This window comes from Glandiceps talaboti, chromosome 22, assembly GCF_964340395.1.
Source record: "Glandiceps talaboti chromosome 22, keGlaTala1.1, whole genome shotgun sequence".
Taxonomy (NCBI): Eukaryota; Metazoa; Hemichordata; class Enteropneusta; family Spengelidae; genus Glandiceps; species Glandiceps talaboti.
Genome location: NC_135570.1, coordinates 17,240,747 through 17,262,346, shown reverse-complemented (window position 1 = coordinate 17,262,346; position 21,600 = coordinate 17,240,747). Strand labels below are relative to the sequence as shown.

The following is a 21,600-nucleotide window of genomic DNA, read 5'->3' as shown; positions in this document are numbered from 1 at the left end:
TGGTTTCCATTGTACAGTTTCACTTTGATCATGGCCACACTTGTACCGCTGTGGGGTCGGTGGGAACTCTGCTTCGGTAAATTGATCGGGGAACCTGTTAACACTAACAGCATGTATGTTCATTTTGACATGGGTGATGAATGCAAAGACCCTCATGTAAACATTTTAAAATCAAATACATTGTATGTTCATTATATGTTCATATTTTTGACCGTCCCAAACAAGCAAGTTTTACAAGGCAATAACTCAGTTAAATATGGCTTGATTTTCAAGCTGTATCCACAGAAATTGTCGGCTTCCGGTTGAAAATAACGCTATCAGACCTTTGACCCTTACCGATGACGTGGTGCTGTATAAACAACAAAACACTGATAGTACCCAAAGAGGGACTTCGGTAGCTTTCGGTGTAACGTTGAAAGTGCTAGAGACCCTTGTAGTGTACCCGAGGCAAGGATCAAGCTGCATCCCCAGACTAACACCTTGAACAATAGCCATTACCAATCTGCTTACTTGTCTGTGATACAATGTACATTAATTTCACCAGTACAATGTATATTGCCTTGTAGAAATCAATAATGTTGCTACTACTGTCACATCACATATGTCATGCAGAGAATAAAATGTCATATTTCAATTTTCAAAATATGAAAAATACACTATGTAATAGAAGCCACTGTTCTATCTCTGTCTGTTGCTTGAGATTGAGGCAAGAATGGAGAACAGTGAACTGACTACAATTTCAAACTATGGAGTTTAGGATCAGTATAGGGATAGGTTAAACTACCTAGGCATATACCTGATTGAAATTGTGTCACTTCACTTGGTGATGTATATATATGTACAGATTCTAAAAGGGATATATGTACATGCATGCTGACTTGTTGATTATGGGTTATAGCATACATGTATGCTTGTTTTGATTGTAACCAGGTTGTGTTACTGGATGATGTAGTGTAGTGTTGGTTAACATGCACACCGATACATGGATGCCTGTAATATCAAAGTGTGTATAAACCAGTGATTATGATGCATGGACAAGACGGATCCAGACTGAGACTGTGAGAGTGAGACATATAATATTGCACTACAGATGGTTCATTTAGATTCACCGTGCGCCAGCAATATCTTGCAACATTCCAAATGCATACAATGACTTCTCGACTCTTAGGAAAACATATTATTCAGGTAGACCCAGATTGTCTCAACGAATGTCACACTTTTTAAAGGGATTAATGTGTGTCATATGTTACATGTACTTCGTATACGCCATATTGGAGCACTGAACTTCCTGAATCAACACTGATACCGGCGTCTTAAAAACTCTTACCTTAGATCGCGACGTACACCGAGATGTAACTTAAAATATAAAATCTTGGGTTCCAATCGATGGTACCTGGTAGGCAATGAATGATCGTTGACGACAGTTTGATTTATCCGTCGATAATTATGACAAAAACAGAAAATCTCCACGTCGGCTTTCCCAACGTACCCAATCAACGTGGCGATCCCACAATTCCCAGCGCCATATGAAGTGCGCATGCGTGTGACCTGGCATTTCTCCATTGGAGGAATGACATATGTATAAACCAACACTTGAAACACGAATTAGTTGTTTGCCCTCAATCAGGATACACGTATTTTTCTTTTGTTTTACGATGGCAGGACCCCCATCGTAACGATCGTCTGGCCGCTCAAGTATAGGCACAGGAGCTCAAAAAATGCCTTTGTACTTTAAAAAATTAAAAAAAAAAAAAGATTTGGAAATAATATTTCCAAATCTTTTTTTTTAATTTTTTTTTTTTAATTTTTTTTTATTTATCACACTTTATAACAGGCAAGTCTAAATAACACAATAATAAAAACAAATAACATTAACAATAGACTATACCAAGACAGAAAGACTATACATATACCCAAAACACTAAAGGGCAAGCAAACAATAAAAATACCCCCAAAAAAAATCAACAAAAGACAGCTAGTAAAGGGAATGCACAAATAGGTGCCAAGTACCTCTACTAGCGTCCACGTGCACCAAACATCAAAAATATATCTAAAATATAATAACTGTAACTTGAACCATGCTAAGAGTGAATTTTGTCATGCCACTGTAAAGTACATAGGGAGCCATCATTATTTATGAGCTGGGGGGGGGGGGGGGGTCGGAGGAATATAGAGGGGGTCACTCAAAAACTGGGTAGTGAAAGGGGGGTTACTCAAAAACTGGGGAGTGAAGGGGGGGGGGGCTACTCAAAATTGTTGCTAAAACTGAAGTATAGAAAACACCCATATACACGATTATGTAAGTTATTTTTTAACACAGTGTTTTTTCTGCTAGAATATTTCAGTGCACATTGTATATACATAATCCCTATGGAAATGCATAGACATTTGACATATACATGTAGTTTCTGAAGCCAGTACAGTAGACCATAACAATCTGTAACACAAATTGATCAAACCGATACTAGTACAATGAGTTCTGTTACATGAAATAATTAAATCATTAATTGATAAAGTAGTAAGGAATAACCTGGTTAAAGAAATAAACAGCTGAACTTGCCACAAAGGAGGGCAAAGTCTGACCAAATAGGATCAACTTATCTAGAATATCACGGTGTAGATTGTACATGTATGTCAGTCAGTAAAAGCATACCAGATACTGGGATGATATGGTGACTTGGTGAGCTGAAAATAAATCTCTGACAGGTTTCATTGCATGGATATTTATAACTGGTAAATAATGATAATAAATATTAAAACATGTTGAAAACAAAGAATATGGTAACTTTTCATTGCACAGATACTAGTACATGGCGTTCTGTTTCATGAAATGAATATACATTAAGTACACTATGATTTTTCCTAATTTTAAATGGTATGGCATGCAACTATACTTTGAGATTTTTTCTCAGTGTTAGTATACTGAATTAAATTTCAATTGTGGTGAGGACATGACCTATTAAAATAATACCAGATAGTACTTTTTTAGTTTTAGTCCTTGAATTTCAAAAATTTCTAGGGGCTCAAGGGGAACCCCCTCCTGTATCTACCTCACACTACTCCCTTTTATTTTGATTCAATTTTACTTCATATTATTACTACCTTGACATGTTAAAATAGTACCAGAAAGCATTCTTTTAAATCTTGAATTAAACAAATCTCCAGGGACACTAACCACCAGCACTTGGCTCCCTTAAACTTTGATTCAACTTATACCGCCTAATTTCCAATTTTACTAGCTACTTTGGGAATAAGCTGCACTCATTATTTCCTCTTCTCTTTGAAATAAGCTACATCCATCATGTTATGAGGAAATTAAATTTCAAAATAAAAAATTTTGTTTGTTTGTTTGTACGTACGTACGTACGTACGTACGTACGTACGTACGTATGTATGTATGTACGTATGTGTATGTATGTATGTGTGTGTGTGTGTGTGTGTGTGTGTGTGTGTGTGTGTGTGTGTGTGTGTGTGTGTGTGTGTGTGTGTGTGTCTCATTGGAACACTCAACCTCAATTTGTGTAATGTTTGTAGAGGCCCATTAACAGTTATGACTGTAAAATGGTGGGGGGTTACGAAAACATTGGGGGGGGGGGGGGTTACGAACAAATTTCAAGCCAGGCAGAGTGCGTTACTGAAATTTTGGGGGTTTTCAAAGCAATAATTCCTCTCCCCTTTGAAATAAGCTACATCCATTATGTTATGAGGATATTAAATTTCAAAATAAAAAGTTTTGTTTGTATGTATGTATGTATGTATGTATGTATGTATGTATGTATGTATGTATGTATGTATGTATGTATAGTAAAGTTATAAAAGTTCATGTTTGTGCTGCCGAATTGCTGAGTAATGTAAGGTATCTGTCACATCATGGTATTTTGCATATTGTCACGTCAGTGTAACTTCTTAGCATCGAATTTCTCATTGAATTGCATAGAATTCTGATGTAGGCAACATTCAGACTTCTTTTGCATAATTGAATTACTGTGAATTATTTAATTGACACTTCACTCAAGTTCACTTCTCTGGTGAACCTCCAAATCTACAATGACTCTCAAGTAATGAATTGTGTGGGCTCTCAACCAAGCAAGGTGGGTTATATTAGCTAGTAGTGGTATTCACAGATTTTGTTCCATTGTATGACATTTATATGTTTTGAAGTGATAGTAAATTCCTTTCCTTCAATTTCATGGTACCTACGCTTCATGTATACACTGAATAGGGTCATTTCTACATATGTCAACACACAAGTGACTAGCTGTTGATATATATATCTGTACACATGTGACTTGGTATATGTCTATACACAAGTGACTTGGTAAATGTCTATACACAAGTGACTTGGTATACGTCTATAAAAAGTTACTGTTGGTATATGTCTATATACAAGTGACTGTTGGTATATGTCTATATACAAGTTACTGTTAGTATATGTCTATACACAAGTGACTGTTAGTATGTCTACACACAAGTGACTGTTAGTATATGTCTACACACAAGTGACTGTTGGTATATGTCTATATACAAGTGACTGTTGGTATATGTCTATATACAAGTTACTGTTAGTATATGTCTATACACAAGTGACTGTTAGTATATGTCTACACACAAGTGACTGTTAGTATATGTCTACACACAAGTGACTGTTAGTATGTCTACACACAAGTGACTGTTGGTATATGTCTATATACAAGTTACTGTTAGTATATGTCTATACACAAGTGACTTGGTATATATATATACACAAGTGACTTGGTATATGTCTATAAAAAGTTACTGTTGGTATATGTCTATACACAAGTGACTTGGTATATGTCTATACACAAGTGACTGTTGGTATATGTCTATACACAAGTGACTGTTGGTATGTGTCTATACACAAGTGACTGTTGGTATATGTCTACACATAAGTGACTGTTGGTATATGTCTATACACAAGTGACTGTTGGTATATGTCTACACATAAGTGACTGTTGGTATATGTCTATACACAAGTGACTGTTAGTATACGTCTATACACAAGTGACTGTTGGTATGTGTCTATACACAAGTGACTGTTGGTATATGTCTATACACAAGTGACTGTTGGTATATGTCTATACACAAGTGACTGTTGGTATATGTCTATACACAAGTGACTGTTAGTATACGTCTATACACAAGTGACTGTTGGTATGTGTCTATACACAAGTGACTGTTGGTATATGTCTATACACAAGTGACTTGGTGCATGTCTATACATGGTGTATATGTGTATACTACAACATATACCCAACTGTCCTTTCACTACAACATCAGAGGGCAGTAAAAATGTCACAATAACTTAGCTGTGTTCGACTATTAAACTCTTTAATATTGCTGGACTGACTGCAGTAATATATTCAATAACCCATGACCTCTAAAATACATACTAGAGTATGTCTTAATTGGTTTATGGCAATATTGTGAGTTTGATCAGTGTGTAAACATTGTCATTCACACACTTCAAGTAAGGCATTGGTGGTTATTCTTACAAGCCCCTCCTTAAGCTGAATATGCATGAAAAAATTAGCTATTGTCCTCTGTTTGTGCTGGTCTTCAATGCGGTTCTATGATTGGCAGTTATTTATATTCCTGAACTGCAAAGAAGATGACTTTTGCATATTGCATCCTTGATAGCTGTGTCGAATAATACAGGAAGAACACCCAAGGTCTAGCAGCTAGACTACCCAGCCTCGATAGACAAACTAAATAACATCCCTATAACATCAAATAACAAGTCAATGAATATAATGGTTTTCACACATACAGATACAGACACAGACACAGACACAGACACAGACACAGACACAGACACACAGACACACAGACACACACACACACAGACACACACACACACACATACACACACACATACACACACATATTTACAATACCCATACCTACTCAGTCTAGTAATGCTAAAATTGCCATAGCTGTATGTTAGATTGAACAAATTTATTTTCTAGGGATACAATTTTGGAAAGGCATTTATAGTTTCTGTTTGTGTTGTCAGAATTATATCACAGACCAAGGAAATGAAATAAAGTCTTCAAACCACGCTACATATAAGGTAGTTCATGAAGTAACAGATTCCATGAATAACAAGCATTAATCATGCATATCTATTCAATATTCTGCAAGGATTCCAAGATTAGAATGAACTTTTCTTTCTGTACTGACAATGTATTTCATTGATTCTATCTGCTAAATAGTTCAAGTTATTCTGTCTGCTAAATAGTTCAAGTTATTCTGTCAGCAGGGATTCTATCTGCTAGATATTTCAAGTTGGTCAAAACAGGACAAATAAATATGCCTTCAATAAGTACAATAATACAAGTACATTATAACATTCGGCAAAAATTACCTTCCAAAAAAACCTATAAACTCAGCTTATACTCACTTGATGTGTGAAAACTAAACTCTGTGTTTGTCCCAACACTAAAAGCTGATGGATAATTCAATATATTTGGGATTTTAATACTTTGTAAGACTATTATGTCATATAAACAGTCAACCTAGAAGCAGTCGAAATAGCTGTGCTATTTTTATTTCTGTCCATAAATGCTACAAAAGATAGACAAGGTGAACCTCAAATGTTGTATTAGTTGAGAATTTTCTAGAACCAGTTCAACTATGCTACAGCACAACTAAAACTCTACTACTACTAGTTGCAACTTCACATATTTTTTGAAAATGTTTTGTTAGATACAATGACTTATATGTGATATCGCACACCCTGTATAGTATTGAATCACCTATGGATGAACATGTTTTTTGTATGTACATACTTGATAAATTATTTTTGGGTCCGTACCCAAAAATCAGTGCCCTCAATGGTGATCACAATTGAAACCTGTTATTGCAATACTAATGGACCACAATGTTTAATCAATGTCTTTACAGTGAATAGATACGATACTACAGTTACAAGATAGCGTGCAGTTTTAAACTTAGCTACACACTCATAACCAAGATTTTATTTTACACTACCTATGGATAATATTGACCACTATTTTACAGATACAATGTCTTTTAACACATAATTGACAAAGTTTTAGTCAATATATATTTGGTTACTTGATCAAAAAAAAAATCCCAGTTGCAGCTAGAGTAGCTTTAAGAATAAGCATAGTAGCTTCAAAAGAAAATTTCCTCATTCTGTGAGTACTACAAATTGCTCACTATGGTTGTCACAATTTATGGTAGAATCAACTTAACCCTTAAGATCCTTTCAGCTGTCGCTGACAGCAGAGCTACAAACTCACTTATTGAAATATTATTCAAATAAATAAAAAAACTGAGCATAACTGACCAGTCCTCCAACTCTGTGTCAATTCACATTTACTTCTAAACAATTGCTGTGTCTTTGTATGCATAAACATAAGTCTACAACTTGCTAACACACACACATAATAATTAACTATCTTGGCAGTCAAGAGACAACCCAAAATTCACAGAAAACTGGCCAATACTTCTCAAATACTATTTTCATCTGTGTGATTTAGTCTATCTGTACATTAACAACTACATGCCCATACATGTACTCAGATATTTGTTCATTGTTTTATGTTCATATTGTCTATAGGTTACAGAATTTAAATCTAGAAAAAGAACCAAAATCTCTACAGGTAATGGCCTTGTGTTAGCACAGTTTTTTGTATCAGCTAATCATGACCACTATCAAAGTTAAAATAACCTCTATTCAATAAGGAGAACAGGGTAAGAATTGCCTAAATGTACAAATACTACACAAGGTGTATTAATCACTGTCAAATTTAAAAGAATTGACAGCTGTACTGATAACGCCGCCACGATAACTTCCACGTTTCTTCTTAGTCTTCTCATGACGGAAAGATTTTCCTTTGGTAAATTTTAAATCTTTATTTGCCTTGTCCCCCCAGGAGCCAAAAGAACCTCTCTGTTGAATTAAACATACAATAAAGCTTTAATATGACATCAATCTGAAATGAACTTAACACATAAAATTAACTGAATCTCACAGTATCATCTTTTATCTTAGATTGAATCTCACAGTATCATCTTTTATCTTAGATTGAATCTCACAGTATCATCTTTTATCTTAGATTGAATCTCACAGTATCATCTTTTATCTTAGATTGAATCTCACAGTATCATCTTTTATCTTAGATTGAATCTCACAGTATCATCTTTTATCTTAGTTAGATTGAATCTCAAAATATCATCTTTTACCTTAGCTTCAAAAGAATTATCTTGTAATCTTGGATCCACAGTCACTTCTTCTTCACGGACTCTACGATATGGAGTCTTAAGTGCCTTGTTCTGAAAATAAACACAAGTATTCTTATTTGCAAATGATACACTAGTAAAAAGTTCACTATAGATATTGAATCAATTTACCAGTTTCAATCTAAAACTTGAAAATGTTGTTTTGTTATAAAGCAAGGTGCTGCCAAACTACACCAGATTTAAACTGAATGCCTCCCATAAGGGAATCACATTATGCAAATAACTCATTAAACTAAAAAAATTATGGCAACAGGCTTTTTTGAACAAGCGTGCTTTCTTAGGTTAATGTATGTGCCGAATTATATGGAATTTGAAGAGTGCATGATACTGCTTAATTATTGAATATCGTTCATTATTCAAAATACTCATTAAAGGTAAATGTTGCAATAAACTTCATAGGACAGGTGCGTATTATTATGGTTGATATATGTACCATATTATACAAAATTTGAAGTTTGCATTTTTAAGGTACAGCCTAGTACCTAAAATCATTAATTATGCAAATATTTCATGAAAACTAAGCTATATATTAAGTCTTAAGATATAGCTTAATTACCGAAAATAATTATGTAAATTATTCACTAAATCTTTAAGCAAAATCAACAACTTTTATAGGAGATATGAACTCTGTTATGTTTAACGTATGTACTGAATTATATTGAAATTGAAGTATGTATTCTTAAGATACAGCCTAATTACCGAAAATCATTAATTATGCAAATTATTCATTAACACTGTAAGGTACATCAACAAACTTTATAGAACATATGTGTTTTCTCATGATTAACGTATGTACTAAATTATATTGAATTTGAAGTATGCATTCTTAAGATATAGCCGATTCCCAAAAATAATTAAATAATGCAAATTATTCATTAACGCTGTAAGGTATATCAACAAATTTTATAGGACAAATGTATGTTATGTTTAACGAATATACTAAATTATATTGAAATTGAAGTTAAGATATTGCTTAATTAGTTGATTTCATTGATATGCAAATTTCCTTAATTAACATGAACAGATCTCGCTCAAAAACTAATCAGGTCTAGCCATTACCCCTAACATATAGGTACTAAATTTCACTATAATTGAGCTAGCCGTTTTTAAGAAAATGGTGACACAGACAGACAGACAGACACACACATACACACAGACAGACATCCCCCTTTTAATACCTCCCGTACCCTTACGAGAGGTAAAAAATAATGGTGCTTAGTACAAGCCGGGGTATAAGCAAATCTCAAGGAATGAAAATGGGTTTGTAAGTAAACAAGACAGGACTTGAACTGTTAAGATCTTTATTATTTAAGTTTCAGGTCCACACAACAAGCCTTCTTCAGGATGCAAGCATAACTGTCGGTGTGTAGGAGTTCAGCCAGTTAATCAAATTTATAATTGAACAGAATTTTTAGTGCCAATTACTTCTTGGAAAACATAGACAACATAGCGTCAATAGTCTCGATGCCAACATGTCTCTAACTAAACCATTTGTGAGGGGAGGTGTTAATCGTAACAATATCTAGACTATAGCGCCAAAGGCTAACTTGCCTTTTTGTATAGAAAACTTCTCAATACACATTTCACTATCTCAATAGCACTACTGGACCTTAGTTCAGTTGTGTTAAAAATAACACTATTTTCTTCTTGTTTTCCAGGACTGACTACATTGTACACTGGTGTAAGATACAGTAATATTGAAATGTACAAAGGTATGAACATAATACATGGAAAAGAAAAGTAAAGTGAATGGCTCACAAAACATGACAGGCCTTATTCACCAAAACACTAATAGTATTGGTAAGTACATGGGGTTTTGTCTTGTCTTCATGGCCAGTCAATATATGTAACAACAGAAATAAAACACACACCATCTGTCTTTGAGATTGTGGGAAGGTTGACGGAGTCTTTACATCAGTTCTGCCTTGAGGTGTTGTGAACTTCATTGCATTGTCACTCTCATCATCACTTCCAGTAGAGGTCTAGTGAAAATGAAACAAATGACATACAACGTATTATAGGCAGCTAAACTATAAGTAAACTCAAATCTTAGTCATAACTAATACGGCATATTCCGGTTATCGAACTTCCAGTCTTTTAGCAGGTACGCGTAGCCATGGCCGCTGATAGTATGGCAATGCACGAAGCTGTGACTAAGCTGTGCATGTGAGAACTCTGTGCATTCTTAAAGGAGGGGAAAATTACCTCATTGAAAATGAGAAAAGCCGATCTACTTGAACTCGCAAAAAATACCATCAATTTTGACCTGGAAACATTGGAAAAATATGATTTTCAGAGGGAAAGGAAGAGAAGAATGATAGAAGTCGGACATGAAATGTTTGAGTTGATCGACAGCGGAAAAGTTGGAAGTTGGTCGGCAGACCTCAGAAATATAGCCGATGTAGATATGATGAACATTTTCACATCTGACTGGTGTTTGTAGCTGGACCACAGAATGGTGTACCACAGAATGGTTACAAAGATACAAATCAGACAATGGGTTCCAGTTAAATGAAGATCAACACATACACAAAGTCAAACACCACCACATCCCAAAGTTCAACTTCATATACATGAAAAGTACATGTGTGAGGGAAACCAGTCAGACGGAAAAACCTTACGGAGCAGTGCTTTTAATTAACAAGTGGTGGTAAATCAGCACTTGACTTGTGATGCATACAAAATGTAAGTACCATTAACATGGAACTTAATCCTTCAGTTCTACATGACCTTTATAGTCAGGGTCTTTCAAGGGTAGCAACCTGCTAATGTGCCTGTGTGTAGTCGTAGTCAATGTACAAGTGTCTGTCTGTAGTCATAGTCAATGTACAAGTGTCTGTGTGCAGTCGTAGTCAATGTACAAGTGTCTGTGTGCAGTCACAGTCAATGTACAAGTGTCTGTGTGAAGTCGTAGTCAATGTACAAGTGTCTGTGTGCAGTCACAGTCAATGTACAAGTGTCTGTCTGTAGTCATAGTCAATGTACAAGTGTCTGACTGTAGTCGTTACATAGTCAATGTACAAGTGTCTGTGTGAAGTCGTAGTCAATGTACAAGTGTCTGTCTGTAGTCATGGTCAATGTACAAGTGTCTGTGTGTAGTTGTAGTCAATGTACAAGTGTCTGTCTGTAGTCATAGTCAATGTACAAGTGTCTGTCTGTAGTCACAGTCAATGTACAAATGTCTGTGTAGTTGTAGTCAATGTACAAGTGTCTGTCTGTAGTCATAGTCAATGTACAAGTGTCTGACTGTAGTCACAGTCAATGTACAAGTGTCTGTGTGTAGTCACAGTCAATGTACAAGTGTCTGTGTGTAGTCACAGTCAATGTACAAGTGTCTGTAGTCACAGTCAATGTACAAGTGTCTGTGTGTAGTCACAGTCAATGTACAAGTGTCTGTGTGTAGTTGTAGTCAATGTACAAGTGTCTGTCTGTAGTCATAGTCAATGTACAAGTGTCTGACTGTAGTCGTTACATAGTCAATGTACAAGTGTCTGTGTGAAGTCGTAGTCAATGTACAAGTGTCTGTGTGTAGTCACAGTCAATGTACAAGTGTCTGTCTGTAGTCATGGTCAATGTACAAGTGTCTGTGTGCAGTCACAGTCAATGTACAAGTGTCTGTGTGTAGTTGTAGTCAATGTACAAGTGTCTGTCTGTAGTCACAGTCAATGTACAAGTGTCTGTCTGTAGTCATGGTCAATGTACAAGTGTCTGTGTGTAGTCATGGTCAATGTACAAGTGTCTGTCTGTAGTCATGGTCAATGTACAAGTGTCTGTGTGTAGTCACAGTCAATGTACAAGTGTCTGTGTGTAGTCATAGTCAATGTACAAGTGTCTGTCTGTAGTCACAGTCAATGTACAAGTGTCTGTGTGTAGTCACAGTCAATGTACAAGTGTCTGTGTGTAGTCATAGTCAATGTACAAGTGTCTGTGTGTAGTCGTAGTCAATGTACAAGTGTCTGTGTGTAGTTGTAGTCAATGTACAAGTGTCTGTCTGTAGTCATAGTCAATGTACAAGTGTCTGACTGTAGTCACAGTCAATGTACAAGTGTCTGTGTGTAGTCATAGTCAATGTACAAGTGCCTGTGTGTAGTTGTAGTCAATGTACAAGTGTCTGTCTGTAGTCACAGTCAATGTACAAGTGTCTGTGTGTAGTCATAGTCAATGTACAAGTGCCTGTGTGTAGTTGTAGTCAATGTACAAGTGTCTGTGTAGTCATAGTCAATGTACAAGTGTCTGTGTGTAGTCATTGTCAATGTACAAGTGTCTGTGTGTAGTCACAGTCAATGTACAAGTGTCTGTGTGCAGTCACAGTCAATGTACAAGTGTCTGTGTGAAGTGAGTCAATGTACAAGTGTCTGTGTGAAGTCGTTGTCAATGTACAAGTGTCTGTGTGAAGTCGTAGTCAATGTACAAGTGCCTGTGTGTAGTTGTAGTCAATGTACAAGTGTCTGTCTGTAGTCACAGTCAATGTACAAGTGTCTGTGTGAAGTCGTAGTCAATGTACAAGTGCCTGTGTGTAGTTGTAGTCAATGTACAAGTGTCTGTGTGTAGTCATAGTCAATGTACAAGTGTCTGTGTGTAGTCATAGTCAATGTACAAGTGTCTGTGTGAAGTTGTAGACAATGTACAAGCTCAAGGGAAGGGACAATATGATATTGCACTTATTCTATGTATTTCTACTTAATACCAAATTATACAGCTCACTGGTACTCATGAACACACTAGAATAACCAGAAAGAGGAAACAACTTCTGTGAACCTTTTCACATCCGAACATTTAATGTCATTCCAAAGTTATCCAAGATATAACATTTAATGTCATTCCAAAGTCATCCAAGATATAACATTTAATGTCATTCCAAAGTTATCCAAGATATAAAATTTAATGTCATTCCAAAGTTATCCAAGATATAACATTTAATGTCATTCCAAAGTTATCCAAGATATAAAATTTAATGTCATTCCAAAGTTATCCAAGATATAACATTTAATGTCATTCCAAAGTCATCCAAGATATAACATTTAATGTCATTCCAAAGTCATCCAAGATATAACATTTAATGTCATTCCAAAGTCATCCAAGATATAACATTTAATGTCATTCCAAAGTTATCCAAGATATAAAATTTAATGTCATTCCAAAGTCATCCAAGATATAACATTTAATGTCATTCCAAAGTTATCCAAGATATAACATTTAATGTCATTCCAAAGTCATCCAAGATATAACATTTAATGTCATTCCAAAGTTATCCAAGATATAAAATTTAATGTCATTCCAAAGTTATCCAAGATATAACATTTAATGTCATTCCAAAGTTATCCAAGATATAACATTTAATGTCATTCCAAAGTTATCCAAGATATAACATTTAATGTCATTCCAAAGTTATCCAAGATATAAAATTTAATGTCATTCCAAAGTTATCCAAGATATAACATTTAATGTCATTCCAAAGTCATCCAAGATATAACATTTAATGTCATTCCAAAGTCATCCAAGATATAACATTTAATGTCATTCCAAAGTTATCCAAGATATAACATTTAATGTCATTCCAAAGTCATCCAAGATATAACATTTAATGTCATTCCAAAGTTATCCAAGATATAACATTTAATGTCATTCCAAAGTCATCCAAGATATAAAATGTAATGTCATTCCAAAGTTATCCAAGATATAACATTTAATGTCATTCCAAAGTCATCCAAGATATAAAATTTAATGTCATTCCAAAGTCATCCAAGATATAACTTTGACAAAGCTTACCTTAGAACCATTGACTACATTTGTTGCCTTGGTTACTGTGGGTGTTTTCTTGTCATTGTCATCTTCACTGCTTGAAGAATCTGATGATGATGATGAACTAGATGAGCTATCCACTTTTTGCTTCTGTGTGTTCTTAACCACTCCTGCTTTTGTTTTCTTCTTCTTCTCGGTTTCCGAGTCTGAACTGGAGTCTGAGCTTGATGAAGAACTGTCTTTTTTCAATATGTTCTTGACTGATATTTTTGGTTCCTTTTCATCCTCAGAGTCACTATCAGAGCTTGAGTCACATTTACCAATACTCTTCAGTTTTGTCTGTTTGGTAGATTTTGTTTGCTGAACCTTTCTCTTTGTATTCTGTTCATCATCAGAACTATCAGAATCTGAACTACTGTCTGTGTCAGATGAACTTGAGGATGCTTGTTTTGATTTGGAGTTTTTCTGTGAAACTACATTAGATATTTTTGTTTTAACAGCTTTTTCATCCTCAGAAGAACTGCTACTATCACTTGAACTTGTATCCTTTTTCACCTTCTTGTGAGATGCAACAGCTTTTTTCTTGGGCACTACATTTGTTTTTTTCATTGCTGGTTTCTGATTAGATTCTTCATTCTCAGAAGAACTGCTACTATCACTTGAACTCGTATCCTTTTTCACCTTCTTGTGAGATGCAACAGCTTTTTTCTTGGGCACTACATTTGTTTTTTTCATTGCTGGTTTCTGATTAGATTCTTCATCCTCAGAAGAACTGCTACTATCACTTGAACTCGTATCCTTGTTCACCTTCTTGTGAGATGCAACAGCTTTTTTCTTGGGCACTACATTTGTTTTTTTCATTGCTGGTTTCTGATTAGATTCTTCATCCTCAGAAGAACTGCTACCATCACTTGAACTAGACTCCCTTTTTCTTTTCTTTTGAGATGCTCTTACACCTACCTTTGAAGCTTTTGGTGTTGGAGTTTTTGTCACTGGGCTGTCATCTTCACTATCACTATCACTGTCACTGTCACTGTCAGAACTACTATCATCACTTGATGATGACTCATTGGTTTTCTTTAAGGATGTTTTTACAGCAACTTTTGATGTTTCTTTCTTTACTATAGGCCTATCATCTTCACTGCTATCTTCACTTGAAATGCTTTCATTTTTCTTTGCAACATTTTGTTTGGCTGGTTTTACAACTCCTTGCTTTGATTTACTTCTTTCACCTTCACTTTCTGAACTAGAACTTGAACTTGAACTTGAACCCAAGTCATTTTTCTTTGATGTCTTGACAGATTTCACTAATTTAATCTCTGTCTTGGCTGGTGACTTAGTATCATCAGACTTCTTTCTAGAGTTGACGATTTTTTTGACTTCCTTCTTTGGTTGACTATCCTCATCAGAACTACTATCATTATCACTAGAGGAAGATGAAGATGATGATGATGATGATGATGATGATGATGATGATGATGATGATGATGATGATGATGATGATGATGATGATGAAGATGAAGATGATGTTGTTGCAGCTTTCTTTTGGACTTGTGGTTGTTTTGCACTTTTTGCAGGTTTCTCATCCTCTGAACTTGATTCACTAGATGATGAACTTGCTTTCTTCTTGGTAACTTTAGTCATGGGGTGTTTCTTGGGTGTTATCACTTTCGTGGCATCTTCATCACTTTCTGAACTAGAGCTAACTTTATTAGACTTTTGGAAGGGTGACTTTCTTTTCACAATCTTCTTATTTTTAGTTGTCTTTTTATCTTCCTCGCGTTCAGAAGAGCTGTCGCTGCTATCATTGCTCGAACTATCTTCTTTCTTCAAAGGTGTTTTAATTTGGCTACTTTTCACCTGGTATACTTTACTGCTGGCAGGTTTCTTCTTATCACCTTTCTTTTTGATAAGTTTTTTTGTTTTGGTAGGAGTAGTGTCATCTGAATCTGATGAACTGCTGTCACTTGATGTCTCATCTTTCTGTGATGCTTTCACTTTTTTGTTGGTTTTCTCTGGGCTTTCTACCCATTTTCGTTTCCTTACACTGATAGGGGATGTTTTCCAAGCGTTGTAAAATTCCATTATGGTTGGTTGTTCAACATCTGGCAAATGCTATAAGGAAATATAAGAAATACTCTTCAATATTACTAATTTACTCCTGCCTTGATGCAAATATGACAGATTTAATACATAAGCCCTTGATAAATTATCCATGGCTTGGACTTCTTGTCATTCTGTTGTCACTAGGAGTATTGGCTTCAGGCCCTAAGTTGTTAATACTAGTCAGGAACTAGACTGCGAGTGGAGGTGTAAATGGTAACGATACTGTATAGGAACTAGACTATGAGTGGAGGTGTAAATGGTAACGATACTGTATAGGAACTAGACTATGAGTGGAGGTGTTAATGGTAACGATACTGTATAGGAACTAGACTATGAGTGGAGGTGTAAATGTTAACAATGCTGTGTAGGAGCTAGACTGTGAGTGGAAATGTAAATGGTAATGGTACTGTATAGGAACTAGACTGCGAGTGGAGGTGTAAATGGTAACGATACTGTATAGGAACTAGACTGAGTGGAGGTGTAAATGGTAACGATACTGTATAGGAACTAGACTATGAGTGGAGGTGTTAATGGTAACGATACTGTATAGGAACTAGACTGAGTGGAGGTGTAAATGTTAACAATGCTGTGTAGGAGCTAGACTGAGTGGAAATGTAAATGGTAATGGTACTGTATAGGAACTAGACTGTGAGTGGAGGTGTAAATGGTATTGATACTGTATAGGAACTAGACTGTGAGTGGAGGTGTAAATGGTAATGATACTGTATAGGAACTAGACTACATTTGTATGTGAGTGGAGGTGTAAATGGTAATGATACTGTATAGGAACTACACTGTGAGTGGAGGTGTAAATGGTAACAATGCTGTATAGGAGCTAGACTGTGAGTGGAAATGTAAATGGTAATGATACTGTATAGGAACTAGGCTGAGTGAAGGTGTAAATGGTAATGATATGGACTAGACTGAGTGAAGGTATACATCATAACGATACTGTATAGGAACTAGACTGAGTAGAGGTATAAATGGTAACAATACTGTATACGAACTAGACTGAGTGGAGGTGTACATGTAAATGGCAACGTCATAATGTACGTTACTGTGTAGGAACTGTGAATGGAGGCAGTGCAAAATTGGTAACGATTACAGTAGCTGCAATAATTGTAACATTTTGCTGCGGTTTTGAGGGTTTTTTCATCTGTTTTGGCGACTTTTAAAGTTTTGTGTTTAACCCGCACCGTTAGCAGCAAAACACTACAATTATTGCAGCTACGATTGCAGTACAGTAATGTAGGAACTAGACTAAGTAATACAGGACGCCGGACAGAAACCAGGGTGCGAAATTAACGCCGGTCCTTCGGCCAGAGACCAACAGATTTCTGTTCGGATCGACAGTTTTTCAGAATTACAATAACTTATCGGTCCTTATGACCAATTGAAATTTGGAGTAAATAATAACATTTATAAAAAGATATATCCAATTTCACCTACATGAATCTGATCTTGTGTTACCTATTTTACTCTCGACATCTTGTTCAAGTCAAGCGACACAGAGCTAGCTCGCCATGTGTTGTTGTCAATGTTGATATCATGTCTACATATGACGTAGCATACAGCATTTACTTTATGAAATTTTGTTAGCAAACACATGATTGGCTGAATTTCTCTAATTATTTGTGTCTTGACTAATCAGAATGTCTTAGACATTCAGACTCATTTCACGCATTCAGCGCACGGGTCTTTTTCTGCTATGATATAGTAATCATTTAATCACTGTTGTGAAGTTTACTGTTCGAAGTGTATGAAACTTTTAACGTGTTTGAGACAGTTCCACGTTGTATTTATAAAGTATGTGGCGATATTTAGAAGGTGGCAATGAACTTCCGAAGAAGAAGACGAAACAGACACTGTTTTTTAAAGGCTGGTATTAAAGCCGGTAAATGTTAGCAAATGTTAGCGGGTTTCCCAATCAATAAAGTATTTTCCGTCTCGCGGCAGATCTCGCGAGATATGCAAATAACCTAGCAACGGTTGCTACGGAGGTCAAGCTTTGCGGAGTGGCCATGTTGTTCATATGAAAGTCAATGCATTAGTCTGAAAAAAATACTACCGTTTGTGACCATCTACAATCCTAAGTCATCATGGAAGACATTGAAAAATTGAAAGTACACGAACTAAAGAGCATGTTGCGAAAATATAGCGTGTCAACATCAAGTTAAAAGAAAAATACGCCAGTGTCACACTGTCATTATATTTCCGAACTGACTGTCATTTCTGGGAATACGTTGTCAGTGCCAAACTTATGCAGCATACTAGATGGCTATAATATTTCAATCTTGAGAAATGGTAATTAAAGACAAGCAAAATCGAGTAGTTTTGATTATTAATACACATGTACATGGTGGAAACATTTCCCGTCACCAATATTCAATATAAGTATATTAGAATACAATGCACATGAAGTGTGGCGTAGTACTACACATCCACCAGTCGTAAGCCCTTATGAACCGTTGACATTTACGCTGTTGACAAATACGGACGAAAGCTAAAAGTCTTACACATTTTTAGAGTGCCAATGTCCCGTTTCGGTCCTAGAGTTCAGAATTGAAAAGTTCTTAATTATCGTCACAGATCGGGAAATCATAGTCAGTTCCTGACAATCGTATTCCGATTTTACCACATGTTATCTTAATACAATATCTACCAGTCTAGTTCCCAACGACCGCATTCCAATTTTACCCTACCTTAATAACGTAGAGTAAAATCAGAATACGGTCGTCATGAACTAGACTAGTACTGTATGAAGATAACTTAGAGTAAAATCGGAATATGATCGTCAGGAACTAGAATTGGGAATCACCGGCGATGCGTGAAACACGTGTACGTGTCAGCCATGTTTATACTTGAGTTCGATGAACATGTTGTAGAACTCATAGTCCAAATTCGTAAAATAAAACGACATAGTATCTCTAAATTTTAATTTTAAATGCATATATATAGCTCATTTATAAATGTATATGATAAAATCAAAGACAGCGAAAAAAATTCTCAACCGATTTCAAAGTTTTTAGCGGACCCTGACGAATTTAGCTGACGAATTACGGACTAAGAATTACATCATTGCCAACTATTAACAGCACGTTATACAGTAAAGTGATCGCGTACACGTTGTTGTTGTGTTGGTTTTTAGACGACGCTACGCGACGTATAAAAGTCTATGGAAAAGTTATGACATTGTATCAAATTTTAGACGTTGTTTAAAAATAGGAATACAATATTCGCGACCTGACATGCAAGTTTTCAACCATAGGGCCTGCGATCCTCGAGTGGATCCAACTCTAGTAATATTTTCAAGTTCATGTTGAAACTGTCAATCTCAACCGCTCTTCACCTGCGCCCAGACGGCCAAAAATCACCGTCACGTCTGACGGCTAGTTATGAATTGTACATACGCACATCGTTTTTACAACCATACTTTAAAAGTTTGCTTCCCTTGATCTATCATACCATGGAAGTATACTTCCATGATCGTCGAGAACAATGGTGTTGCTAAGCGGTTGACACTTCAGCTTGACCACCCGAATGTGGTTGCTATGCACTCAATGGCGTCTTCCGCGAGACGGGTAATGGTCTATTTACCGGAGTTCCCCATGTGTGTGGCCATGATAAAAACAAACTGACGGAAAACATATAAACTACTCTGAAAATGGCGTTTTAACTAATAAAGAAGGCAGGTACACTTCGTAAAATATCTTCAGTACGATAGTTTTTTTTTGTAACAACAGTAAAAAAAAATGTGTAGTCTGATTGCTTTCAATTTGATGCATATGATAATGTATGTCCTGTCATGTTGTAATCAAAGTATAAACTTAGAAATGTTGCATTTTTGTTGCCATTGTTGTATCTGGAAAAATACTGCATCATGCCAAACACGGGGTACATAGTGGATGACACATTACAGTACAGTTACCATATCACGCTCCCACGTCAAAAAAACTCGCACTGTAAGACATGTTCAGCCATAGTTCTCTTCATCATGGTCAGATTTCTTACACAAACGGTCAGAGACGATACTCAATACACCACTGTACATGTAGGGTATACGGGTAGGGCTTCATGGGGGGGGGGGGGGGGGGGGGGCTTCAGTACATATTTGTAAAGACTGAAGGAAGACGAAACCGCTCCGTGTCACTGTGTGGATGGAAATTGAAATAAAGGGAATACACAGTTTTCAAGAGGGATAGTTATGCGACAAAACTTTCTGCTATGATGAATTTGTAGGTCTACGTTCGCTAAGAGTTGGAAGCTACATCAGCTGTTGCCACAGACGATGAATCTGACTTTGGATTATGTGATTCAGAATTTAGTGAATCGTACAGAGAGGAAGGAGAGGACTGTGATCTCTTAGAGATTGCAGATAATGTAGATTTATTGATTCATTCACCCATATTATCAACAATCTATGGATATGTATTTCTATGGTGGACAAGGATTGTGTGTGTTTCAAACAATGATTGTGTGTGTCTTAAACACCCAAATGCTAAGCCTTTATGACAAAGATTGTACATTTGAAATGTTAAATACATTCTGTATACTAAACACTTTTACACATACATGTACTCTTAGCTAAATCATTCTTGTTTTGTCTTGTAACATAATTTCAGAAATAAGTAGGGATACAATGACCCACTCATCAGACCACTATAGTCTATAGGAACAGATATGCGAGAATGAATATTCATAGTCTCTGTTTTCATAGTTACAAATGAAAATCTCTACTCACAGTCAAAAATTACTTGGTTGTGAATCCAAAATTTACTTCCAAGTTATTTTTTGACTCTGTGAGTGGAAATTTTATGAATAGTGGATAGTAAACAATTCGTTGTACTCTCTTTTACTTTAGTATATCAAAAGATATGTTGTATCATATTAAAGTTCAAAATCATTTAATCTGTAAATGGGGGGGGGGGGGGGTGTAGATACAGGTCGTGAACATGAACTGCATTGAGTATGGACCAGCAGTTTTCCCCAGCAGCATTTGCTACATGTCGGTCCTTAATGACCAGTAGTCATTTTAACTTAAGTTCACACACTGACGGAAACCTGGAGTGATCATAGGAAAACCTCTACATAACCAGGCTGCTCTCGTAAATTAACTCATTTTCTATTAAATTTGTATCATGAAACAATTTACAGTTTCAAAAGTTATAGGAATAATGAACTCGGTTAAACTTCTCTGCATCCCACGTGGCCCACAAGGACACGTCGTCGCGCCCTGCTAGTCGTGGACGTTTCTTGTGTAATCACCATCGCATCATCGCATCATATGGTGTATCTATCCTTACCGTTCCTGTTTCCTTTTGAAAATATTTTGCTGCTTTGTCCAACTTCTTTTCACGTAGATAGCCGTAAATAGACGGATATAAAAAGCTGGAACCATCGGACTCCATTGTGACAGATAGTTATAGGTTACTCTTCATTCACAGGCATGGAACACAGTCGCCC

General features: G+C 36.0%; 2 protein-coding genes across 4 annotated transcripts in view; both read right to left on the bottom strand.

Moving 5' to 3' along the window:
- LOC144452351 (protein transport protein Sec31A-like) overlaps positions 1–1,477 on the bottom strand; it is a 68,367-nt gene extending 66,890 nt beyond the window's left edge. For all 3 annotated transcript variants that reach the window (XM_078143439.1, XM_078143440.1, XM_078143438.1), the window contains exon 1: positions 1,328–1,477. The gene's annotated coding sequence lies outside the window, so the exon portion shown is untranslated. The remainder of the gene's footprint in view (positions 1–1,327) is intronic.
- Positions 1,478–5,988: 4,511 nt separating this feature from the next.
- On the bottom strand, positions 5,989–21,599 carry LOC144452036 (uncharacterized). Its single transcript, XM_078143034.1, has 6 exons — positions 21,441–21,599; positions 15,901–16,146; positions 14,059–15,858; positions 10,161–10,271; positions 8,233–8,322; positions 5,989–7,939 (listed from the first exon to the last, which is right to left on the bottom strand). The coding sequence occupies exons 1-6, from the start codon at positions 21,543–21,545 to the stop codon at positions 7,781–7,783; spliced, it is 2,511 nt and encodes an 836-aa protein (XP_077999160.1). The 5' UTR covers positions 21,546–21,599; the 3' UTR covers positions 5,989–7,780.
- Between the last annotated feature and the right edge of the window lies 1 nt (position 21,600).

Bases quoted from the DNA above. Each gene is read 5' to 3' on its own strand.
- LOC144452036 (XM_078143034.1), bottom strand. From the start codon at position 21,545: ATGGAGTCCGATGGTTCCAGCTTTTTATATCCGTCTATTTACGGCTAT. The intron at 16,147-21,440 runs GTAAGGATAGAT...ATTTCCTTATAG, and splicing joins TTCAAAAGGAAACAGGAACG to CATTTGCCAGATGTTGAACA. The intron at 10,272-14,058 runs GTAAGCTTTGTC...CATTTTCACTAG, and splicing joins ATGTAGTCAATGGTTCTAAG to ACCTCTACTGGAAGTGATGA.